The sequence below is a fragment of the Macrobrachium nipponense genome, chromosome 28 (assembly GCF_015104395.2).
Source record: "Macrobrachium nipponense isolate FS-2020 chromosome 28, ASM1510439v2, whole genome shotgun sequence".
Classification (NCBI taxonomy): domain Eukaryota; kingdom Metazoa; phylum Arthropoda; class Malacostraca; order Decapoda; family Palaemonidae; genus Macrobrachium; species Macrobrachium nipponense.
Window position 1 is genome coordinate 55643337 of NC_087217.1, and position 12500 is coordinate 55655836.

The 12500-nt window shown below is 33.9% G+C and overlaps 1 protein-coding gene across 1 annotated transcript in view; it reads left to right on the forward strand.

The window, feature by feature from the left end:
• Positions 1-12500, forward strand: part of LOC135201752 (uncharacterized) — a 231910-nt gene that overhangs the window by 144146 nt on the left and 75264 nt on the right. Inside the window, exons 2-3 of the mRNA XM_064230978.1 lie at positions 2130-2239; positions 10684-10821. Of these exons, the coding sequence (XP_064087048.1) occupies positions 2138-2239; positions 10684-10821 (240 nt within the window). The 5' untranslated portion in view covers positions 2130-2137. The remainder of the gene's footprint in view (positions 1-2129; positions 2240-10683; positions 10822-12500) is intronic.

Sequence of the window (12500 nt, forward strand, 5' to 3'; positions counted from 1 at the left end):
GTTTGGGAAGGTTTCTTATCTTCCAGGTGTGTCGGATTCTAGGCACTAATCCTTTTATAATCCCTATCTGTCAGTTATACGAACCTTCTTGTATTGTCTTTTTCTCGTATTTTTGTCAGTAACTGCTTTCAGTAAAGGGCTTTTAAGCCGAAAGATCTCGCAGACTCCTTCGTTTATTTTTCCTTCGTGGCATTTATCTTTATATATATATATATATATAGTATATATATATATATATATATATATATATATATATATATATATATATATATATATATATATATATATATATAAGTATTCTGAAGAATTCAAGAAGTTAAGAGGGCATTGTGGCCATTACAATTGCATATGTATCTGCTAAAAAAAGGACCAGTATATTCTAACGTAATATTATCATATATATATATATCTATATATATATATATATATTATATAATATATTATTTGATATTATATATATATTATATATATTATATATATAATATATATAGACTAGTAGATTCTACGTATATTATATATATATATATATATATATATATATATATATATATATATATATATATATATATATATATATATACAAGAAGCACGCACACACTCATACATATATGTGTGAGTGTGTGTGTGTATTGAGGATATTTACGAGTATACATGTTTATTTATGTTTGTGGCCATTCATGTAAGCATATATAGCAGCCTCCTTTTGAGTATTGAGAGGAAACACACAAGCAATAGCATTCTCTCTCTCTCTCTCTCTCTCTCTCTCTCTCTCTCCATCAATATTCAGGTGAGGGAAAGTCATCAATATAACTTAGGTGATTCAGGAGTTTTTAACGATGAGCGATGACTCTTTCCATATTCTTTCTATCTCTCCCCCCTCCCCCTCTCTCTTCTCTCTCTCTCTCTCTCTCTCTCTCTCTCTCTCTCTCTCTCTTTCCCAAGCACTCTGGGGCACTTATCATCATTTTCAAACTGCAGTTTTGCCAACTTTGGGTTCCTCCGAAGATGCTCCTCTCGTCTGTCGGCTGCAGTCGAGGTCGCGTGCGTTTTCTGGTTTTAATTTTAACCTGGGCTCCTATTGTTATTGGTGTTGGTATTTTTATTCATATTATTATTATTATTATTTTTTATTTATTCATTCATTTTTTTGTCTATCACAGTCATGCTATTCGACTGGGGGGTTTTTATTGTGTGGGGTTCCGGGTCGCATCTTGCCTCCTCAGGAGTCCATCACTTTTCTTACTATGTGCGTTAATAGTATTATTGTTATTATTATTATTATTATTATTATTATTATTATTATTATTATTATTATTATTATTATTATTATTATTATTCGTAGTCCCAGGTTGTGTTTTATTTTATTTTAGATTATATATATATATATATATATAATATATATATATATATATATATATATATATATACACTGTACGTATATATACCTAAATAACAGTACTACCTCTCGTTTTGCAACTGTTATTACTATCATGTCACGGCTATTAACATTATTCCTTAAAATTGTCATTATTTAGTAGCATTGTTATTATTATTATTATTATTGTTTTTTTTGTTATTGATGTTGAGAGTTATTGCCGCATCAGCTGCGTTCAGTTTATATACAGCTTTCTTTCTCTATGTCAATCATTTATAAGGAAAATAAAGAAGACTGTATAAACTGAATGCAGTTGATGCAGCAATAACTTTCAACAATACATGTTGAAAGAGGGTCTAGCACTACCCTTATATTATTATTATTATTATTATTATTATTATTATTATTATTATTATTATTGTTGTTGTTGTTGTTGTTGTTAAAAAATGTCCACAATTATATATTAAAAATGTATTTCTATGTAAAAATATATAATAAAGACTTTCGAACACCTGAACGGTGTTCCTCCTCAGTGAACGTTCACTGAGGAGGTGTTCGAAAGTCTTTTATATATAATTTTACATAGAAATATATTTTTAATATATAATTGTGGATATTTTTTAACAATTTGTTTTTACGAAACTGTGAATTTCTTAACATTATTATTATTATTATTATTATTATTATTATTATTATTATTATTATTATTATTATTATTATTATTATTATTATTATTATTATTATTATTCAACAGGTGTGAAGATGGTGTTGTGGCGGCTCTGGACCGCAAGAGCGATTCTGACCTTTCTGGCCTGCGTCTCTGTCCTGTCTATAATCATCTCATACCACCTGACGGCGCTTCAGGTAAGCTATTTTACTCGTCGTTGGGTGCCTTGGTTTGGTCTGATTTAGTTCCACGCGCACACATACACAATACCAAGTTCCCCAAGTATAAATGAGGTGTGGATTGATGCCCTCAAAGGAACGGTAAACACCTTGAAAACAGCCCTCGGATATAGTGAGGCTAGTGGAATATAGAAGTGCAACCATAGACCCCAGTCTGGGGCCCATTGCACCCTGATATAAATTGAAAACTAAGAATACGTATATATGTATATATATATTATATAAAGGAAGTTGAGTCAAAAGATCTCGCAGCACTCCATTGTTTCACTTTCTTTCGTGGCTTTTACCTTTATTTATATATATTTATCACATTTCAAATTTTTTTTTTATTCAGTTATATATATACTATATATATATATATATATATATATATATATATATATATATATATATATATATATGGGACGGCGAAGTTATCATCATTAAAACAATTCCCCTCCGGTTAACATATATGAAAATATATTAATTTCGAGGTAGAGCGAGTTGGATATTAAAGGACATTTGTAGCTTAATGCTTGTATATGAATCAATGGTAATGTGTATTATTTATATATATATATATATATATATATATATATATATATATATATATAATATATATATATATATATATATATATATATATATATATATATATATATATTTATATATATATATATATATTATATATATATATATATATATATATATATAATATATATATAAGGGGTATTATGCATATTTTGAAAAAAAATTATCCCTTGTCAAAATTTTTCCAAACGATTCTTTAAATATGACGTTTTCTGAGTTTTGAAATATCTATAATTGCTACCTTTGGCTGTAAACAAAAACGATATGTTCAGTCCTTTAAGGCTTAAAATATATATTGATATGAAAGTTACTAAGAGATAAAAAGTTACAACTCAGTCCGTAGTAAGTATTATCCCTTAACCCCAAGGTGACTTTTATCAACTTCATTACCACCCATTACCAGGTAACGAGAGCTGTGTCTTACGAATGCGAAACGCTCTACCTAATGACACCTTGACCCGTGATCCTTCATGATGAGCACTTGGGATAATGAAGAGCATTAAAATTTGACCTCATGTCAGAATGTCACACAAATGACCTCGTCATCATTTTACGTTTTACGTTCGCCATTTTAATCCCCTGCTGGATTATTTGACCTTAATTAAGGTTTGACGGATTAGAAATGATTAGTGCCCCTATCATTATTGGCTAGAGTCTAAAATACCTTTTGTGTTTTTAACTTGCAAATTAGAGTTTCAGGTCGGGCTTGATAAGCCATGCGGTGTTTTATTACTGAGTGGCATTTTAGTGATGCATAATGTGCAATGTGTGTCTACTATGCCAATTATTTTGCACGTGTAGGCTATCCTAAGGTACACTCACACATATACTTCTACTCAGTTATGTGCACCATATTCTCTCTCTCTCTCTCTCTCTCTCTCTCTCTCTCTCTCTCTCTCTCAGCACCAACACCGCGTGAATTTCCATTTGGAAAATTATGTGAACTCTTGATAGATTTGTTTGTGAACATGGAAATTTGTGTAAGAAAAAACTAGTAATAAGTTGTAACTTGTCCATACACCGTATGATAGTTATTGAAGTTAATCAGCTGTGGATTTGGTAGAGTCACATTTGGATTAAGTGAAACGTATATTTGCGTACATGTGCATACACATATGCACCCACGCTCGTCCTCCCTCCTGCCTTTTGAAGTAACAGAATGCACGGTCATTTTTTACCTTGGAATTAATCAGGCCGGGAGGTTATCTTTATCTTGTTTTCATCATATGCCATTGGGGTTGAAATTTTTATTTTTTATTTTTAGTGTTGCTTTTGCGTATAGGGCCATTCATTACCGCCTGACCACGCTAAATATTTGAGAATAATAATTATTTTGCATGATTTCGTATATATGATCATACACAGGTATTTTTATCACACCACTGACATTATTTATTCACAAATGTTAAGCTGCAAATGTCTTCTAATATCCAATTAGCTCTGCTTCGGGAATACCACCGAATGTGAATTATTATTATAAGTACAAATACCTGCACTCGAAGTGGGCACGCATGGCAGCATCTGTAATCAACTTAAACCACTCTTGGCAGCCAAGTGGTTTCGACTGATTTCCTCCCTTGACGAGTGGGTTGCGTACTTGCCTATCAATCTGGTAGCCCAAGTTCGCTCCCCGCTGCTGGCAGTGCGGAACCAGAGGTATTTATTTCTGGTGATTAGAAATTCATGTCTCGATGTAATGTGGTTCTGATCCCACAATAAGCTGTAGGTCCCGTTGCTAAGCAACCAATTGGTTCCCAGCCATGTAAAGAAAATCCAATCCTTCGGACCGGTCCTAGGAGAGCTGTTAACCAGCTCAGTGGTCTGGTTAAACTAAGATATAGTAATTTTAGAACGTCCACTGAAAATCGCTGATACGTTCTGTCTGGCGTTCGAGTCTCCCGGGAACTGGATCATGTATCAGTTATAATTACCCTTCTGTGAAATTCCCAAAGTAGTACAAATTGGATCGCCAGACGACATTTGTAGCTTAATATTTGTACATAGGTTAATGTACTCACCTGCACAGATAAATATAGACACTATTTTTATGAGAATATGGATAGGTTCTCTTTGTTGTGACTGGTACATTTTTTCCTTTGGTAGGTTGAAATATTTTCTGTATTATTATTATTATTATTATTATTATTATTATTATTATTATTATTATTATTATTATTATTATTATTGAGGGGATATGTAGAGTAGGTTTCTGTAAAGCGTAAGAGAGATTGTACAGGTATCTCTCAAGAGTTTTTTTTTTTGTGGCGATATAAAACACCCATAATAAGAACATTATGCGTAAAAGAGAAGCACTTTTCTTGCAGTAATAAAGCATCGCTCTTTCAAAATAATGGAATATCGAGAAAGATTGTTTGCATCAGCTCAAGTGACGTCAGCACTTCGCAAAAACAATTGACAGTGCGGAGGCTGACGAAAACAATCATGGCCTGTTAACGATGTCGCATCGTGGGCGGTATGTTTTGCGTCAACAAATAAATATAAAAGTTGCATCCAGTAAGCAAGAATGGGGAAAATCTCTCTCTCTCTCTCTCTCTCTATAATATATATATATATATATATATATATATATATATATATATATATATATATATATATATATTTATATATATATATATATATATATATATATATATATATATATATATGTATATATATAAACAAATACCACAGGAAATGATAGTCAGAAATCCAAGCGCTTTCGTCTTTACTAAGACAATGTCTTAGTAAAGACGAAAGCGCTTGGATTTCTGACTATCATTTTCCTGTGGTATTCGCTTATTTAAGAAGTCACGTGCATTCTACTGTGATTTTTTAAGCATATATATATATATATATATATATATATATTATATATATATATATATATGTATTTGATTTATGTGTAAGTATATATACAAAGCATGAATGTATGTATTCGTGCGAAGTCTTTGTGAGGTGAGGCAAATTGAGTAATGAGGCTGAGGATGATGGAAAGGAAGGCTTTTAAAGAGGAGGAGGAGGAGGAGGTGGTGGTGGCTCTTACTCCACCAACACTACTCCCATGCATCCCCTTCGCCTCCTTACTTTCCCTCTCCCTCCCCTTCCCCTCTATCCCTCTCCTCCCCTTCCCCCGTTCAATCCCACCCTAACATCCCCCCTCACCTCCCCACCCTCCCCCAAGCCACCCCCCCTCCCTCCCCTCCCCCATTTTTGCTCGATGAAAAGGCTCTTTCTTGTTCGCGAGGGCTGAAGAGTGAAGAAGAAGAAGAGCCTTATGAACTTCATTCTGTGGAGGAGAATGAATCCTAAACAAAAGGTCGTCTCGACGTGATGCAGAACATGACGAAGGCAAAAATGAAATTACTTCGTATATGATGTTTGCTGGCGTCATGTGGATGCAGACTCGCATACATACACACAAACACACTTATACACACACATACACACACACACACACACACACACACACACACATATATATATATATATAATATATATATGTGTGTGTGTGTGTGTGTGTGTATGAATATATATATATATATATATATATATATATATATATATATATATATAGCTAGATGGATAAATAATATATATGTTTACGTATGTTTGAGTGTACAAATGGATTAACGTAAGCACAACGTACACACGCGTAAGCAGATATACACACGCGCACCCAAACTCCCTCGCGTGCATTGTAGACACACGTAGCATCCCTCTGTGCTAACCTTTCCCGTGCAGGCAAATTCCACCTGTAGTTTACCGCGACAGAGAATCCATCCAGGTTTTATTTTATTTTTCTTCGAAACCCCCTGTTTTCCGTGAGGTCCTCTGGGCGCTGATTTATGGATAGGAAAGTTTTAGGACAAATGCCTTTAAAAGCCTCTCTAAAGGGGTTTTTTTTTTTTTTTTTTTTGTGGGGGGGGGCTGTGGCTCCTCTCGCTCATGGCAGGTGGGGGGGGGGGGGGGGGAATTTACCTGTTATATTGCCTTTGACACTTGTTTGTTTCGGACTTTGCGAAAACAACTCGTTATCAATATCATACAAGTTTTTATTTTATATATATAGGGAGGATGAGGTAAAGTTAAGTCTAGTAAAGTGAGTTTTAAGGGGGATAAAAAATGTCCTCTCTCTCTCTCTCTCTCTCTCTCTCTCTCTCTGTATATATATATGTATATTTATATATAGATATATATATATATATACGTATATATGTGTGTGTGTAATACTGAAACTTCTGGAATCCATTATAACCTGTGCATTGTTTGTATCCGTTTTAAAAAATTGTCTTTTGTGTGATTCCTGATAATATTTTTAAATGCATTTACTGAGATATTTTGATTCATCGAGACACCCAGAAGTATCAAATGATAACAGGCAAATGTCGAAAGCTTAACAGAAATTATGGTTAAGTGATTATATTTGTTTAATAACAAACAATATCAACGGTAATAGTGTTTCTCATACATATTTATAATAGTAACATCCGAAAGGATATGATCTTTTTGTCCTTCCCCCGGTGACAGTAGGGGAGACATGACACAGCTACCCACCCCCTGTTAACTGGTTTGTCCGCCCTTGGTTGGGGCGGGGTAGGTAGGGGAACTGGAGGGTCAGCTAGACATCCACCCTCTTACAAGCCTGTTTGTCCGCCCTGTGTGGCAGCAGCGCCGGGTTATAGCGCATGTAGCACTCGTCAACGAACCCGTATCTTATAATAATTAAAATAATAAAAAGAGTGTAACAGCTGTAAACACCTGTTTACTTCTCGATATCCTCACAATTTCTGGATAAGCCTATCACCATAATCCTTAAATCCAGATAAGATATTAATGAAGAACGCCCTATCCTTCCTTGGTTGGTTTCGAACTCACGCACAATAGGAAGAGTAATTTACACATTACGCAACAGACAAGGATATAAATCACTGTCAGCCAATCTATCCATATCCCTGATGAATTCTGGTACATTGTGGCAGGACTGGAATATGTCCATTCTCGCCATTGTGCCAATATATATATATATATATTATATATATATATATATATATATATATATATATATATATATATATATAGTAGGTATGTATGTATGTATATATATATATAGTCTTGGCTTAAGGGTCGTTAAGACCGAAAGATCTCGGCAGTTCTCGTGTTTTCATTTTCCTCCGTGGCATTACCTTTATTTATACATAGTATCACGTTTTATATATTTTGTGATCAAGTTTTGCACACACACACACACACACACACACACACACACACACACATATATCTGATATATATATTATATATATATTATATATATATATATATATATATATATATAATGGTATAAGCCACGAGGGAAAAATAAACAATGGAGTTTCTTTCGACATTCAACGTCATATACTTAGCAGATGAACTGACTTACATGAGGAATTGACAATACAAGGAAGGTCGTATAACTGACAGATAGGGATTATAAAGAGATGAGTACCTAGAATCCGACACACCTGGAAGATAAGTAACCTTCCCAAACAAGCATAAATATGGGTACAGTTTAAAAAAAAATGATTAAATCAATTTGCTCAGACACAAGGACAAGACAATTGAAGGATTATTATAGGTGACAGCTATTCGGAACTTTGGTAAACAAAAACATATTCTCAATAGATATTCACAATACACATTAAACATACATATACAACAAAGATATCTCTAAGACAACTAATTTTTATTTAAGTTTGTAATTATATCTTTGAGGTCATTCTTAAACATGTTACAAATACAAGGGTCTAAATGAAACAGGCCACGACTAATATTGAAATTACAATGAGAAGTAAGTTGTATTAAAGCAGATTCTAAAAGATTTCGTGATAAGCATCTTTTGACCTTGCAATTACTGAACTACCAAATCCAATTTATTTGTTGGTTGTTTTCACTTAAATGAATGAATTTGCATTAGATGTTTGCCCAGTTTTTAAAGAATATTTATGCTGGCTTAATCTTACTTCTAAGCCCTTGCCCGACTGTCCGAGATAAAAGGAGGGGCAGTCTATACATGGAGTTTTATATATTATGTTGTTGCTTTCTCGGGGGGGCATTTTTTATTAACATTCCTTTTAGTGTGTTATTATAGGAAAAAACAAGGTTGACCTTAAAATCTTTTAACAATGATATAATGGTTTCAAATCCGTTAAAATAAGGCAAACTGAGAATGTTCTTAGAATTTTCTTTCTCCGTGTACTTACACTATAAAACTTTTTGTAGGCTTTATTATAACAAATATCTAATAATTATATGTGAAGGATAACATAAATCTTTCCCTATTTTTCTTATGTATTCAATTTCTTGATCCAAATATTGGGGACTGACAATGCGCAATGCTCGTAAAAACATAGAAGAAAAAATTGATATTTTTATGTTAAGATGGTGGCCTGAATAGAAATGAACATAAGTTAAGTCGTTGGTCGGTTTCTATAAATACTGAATTTACATTGAAATGGTTCTCTATGTATCAAAACATCTAAGAAAGGGAGGCAATTGTCTTTTTCTAATTCTAGAATAAACTTAATCGATGGTACCTGGTTATTTGATTTAGAGAGTAAATCATTTTCATCAATACCGACAGGCAGAACAGCTAAAGTATCATCAACATATCTTTACCACTTTACAGGAATATAAATGATATAGGCAAGTAGCGTTTTTCAAAGAATTCCATTGCCATGCCAAATATTTGTTGATAAAATTCACCATTGATTATAAGCTTTCAATCACGAATGCACAACCTAGTGAGTGAAATAATGTGAGTTTATAGGTAGAGGTAATTCATGCTGAGTTAGTTTATTACTAAGATATTTTAAAATAGAGTCTATAGGGCTTTTAGTAAAAAGAGAACATACATCAAAACTAACGAATCTATCAGTGGGGCAAAGAGTAATTTTGTTTAATTTATCAACTAAATCTAGAGAATTATATATATGAGAATCGGAGATGGTTCCAAGAACGGGGACAAGATCTTAGTGATATATTTCGAAAGTTTATATGAAATTGAACCAACAGTACTGACAATAGGCCGCATAGGGTTATTTTCTTTGTGCGTGTTGACTAATCCGTACAGGTAAGGTAGCGAAGGAGATTTGACTGACAATTTGCCTAGAAGTTCTGTTTTATATTTAAGGATATTTTTCACTGTGCTATTGAAGTTTTCTATGACTTGATCAAGGGGATTTTTTTTTAGTTTTTTATAAGTCATCATCATCCAGTAGGGCTTGCATACGTGATATGTAGTCAGCTTTATCTAAAATACTATACTATTTGATTTATCAGCTTTTGTAATGTGGATAGTATTGTCCTTTTTAAGATCGGTCAAACTTTTCTTATAGCGAGCAGGAAGTTACTTTCATGCTTAACATTGGCAACCCCGTAAAACAATACCTTTAATCATGTCAACATGATTTTGAGGAAGATCACAATATTTTTCAAATTTACTTAGAGATGACGCAATCATTAAAGGAGAAGGTCGTGGCTTATACCTTTATTTATGGATTTATCACGTTCCAAACTTTCGTGATTCAGTAATATATATATATATATATATATATATATATATATATATATATATATTATATATATATATAGTGTGTGTGTGTGTGTGTGCAAACCTGGTGATGGTGAAAGGAGTTACCTGTAGATTTAAATTTAGAGTAAAACAATTATGCATATTATTATTTTATTAGTATCACCAAAGGTCGATCTTGTGGCAATTATAGTATTATTATTAACAATGACGCGAAGCAATGATCCTACCAGGACATCCCAAATGAAGTTCCACTCTCTTTCCACAGGACCACGAAGGTTTAGTGGTGGGCTCGAGGTCGGTGGGAGAGAGGGGACCACGGAAGCGAGGAATACTTTCCAGAGACCCGGAATCTGTGCTCTTGCCTCGCGCGCATCAAGACCCCTTGCTGACCTTGCTGACTCAGGTAAAATTTGTACTCATTAGTGCATCAGTCTTGCATGCACTGAATGCATAGTATATATATGTATGTATGTATTATAAATATGTATAGTTGTAGTAGCCAAAATGCCATCTTAGTTCTCGAATTCTCCACACTCAAAAGATGGGGATGTGGGTTCGATTCTTGCTACCGGCCATCAGAATTTCTTCATATTTCTCGCAACTGGATCTCAGGCTTCTTACTTAGTGATAAGCATACCCAAAGAGGCCATTGTGGCTAGCCCTTACAATTACATGCGTGCCGGGGTAAAAATAATGAATGATTATTTTAATGTATGAAAAAGTTATTTATATGCTTATATATATATGTTATATGTATGTATGTATGTATGTATATATATATATATATATACTATATATATATATATGTGTGTGTGTGTGTGTGTGTGTGTGTATATATATTGTTATTTATGCATCGGTAGATGGATATCGTGTACACTGTCTTATTTATTATCGATCGACATTTGTTCTCAGTAGTTCGAATAAACTGTAATATATTATCTCTCTCTCTCTCTCTCTCTCTCTCTCTCTCTTTCTCTCTCTCTGTAATGATCGATCGGTTTTTGCTTGTATCAGTGTGAATAGACTATAATGCATTATCCCCTTCTTTCTCTCTCTCTCTCTCTCTCTCTCTCTCAGCATCTTTTGCAACTGTTATATGCAACTGAACTCGAAGAGAAAACTTCGCCCGAATCTGGTTAGAAGAAGAAGAAGGAGAAGGAGAGCGACTGAGTTTTGAGTCGGCGAGATGAATCCATCAAGAAAATATCCTCCTTTGCCCCTCAATCGCTCTCGAGGAGGGCGAGTCGTTCTCTGGCCTCCTTAGGATAAACACAGGGGCAATAGGTTGGACCTTGCTCTTGGAGAGAGAGAGAGAGAGAGAGAGAGAGAGAGTCGGGAGTTAGAAAATAAAACTAGACAGAGGTGATGAGAGAGAGAGGTGGAAAAAAGGAGACGGGAGTTGGGAAATAGAAGAAGATAGATGTGATGAGAGAGAGAGAGAAATGCTAGGGGAAAAATGTAGGTAGACATAAAAAAATTACGGAAGTGGAGAAAGGAAAACATAAGAGAAAAAGAAGCAATAGATGAAACTTTCCAGAGAGAGAGAGAGAGGATCCTCATGGAGATCGAGTTACGGTATTGAAAATGACGAGGTAAGAGAGCAACCTTGGGTGTTTTAGTATGCAAAACTGTCTTTAAAAGTAGGAGTGATGGAAGCAGAGGAAGAGGCCGGGATTGTCAGTGATAGTTTGGCCTGGTGGAGACTATAGAGAGGGAGAGAGAAAGTCTTTCGCTGCATACTTTTCCACAAAGTATCGTTAGATTAACCTTAGAACGAGTCTTTTTTTTTTTTTTTATCTTTTTTTAGTATATATCAACTTTGGGATTAGGATCTGTCCGGATAATAAAGATGTTTGTAGACCTAGGGTCAGTTTACAGTCCTGAGATTATGTTCACTTACTCGGGGAGTAAGCCTACAAACTACTTTGTTGTTGTTCTTCTTGTTTAGAATGAGTCTGGTCAATTTTTTAAAAGAATTTTGAACTTTGCAATTAGGATCTGTACAGATCATAAAGATGTTGTCTGTAGACCTAGGATCAGTTCACAGTCCTAAGAGTATGTTCACTTACTCAGGGAGTAAGC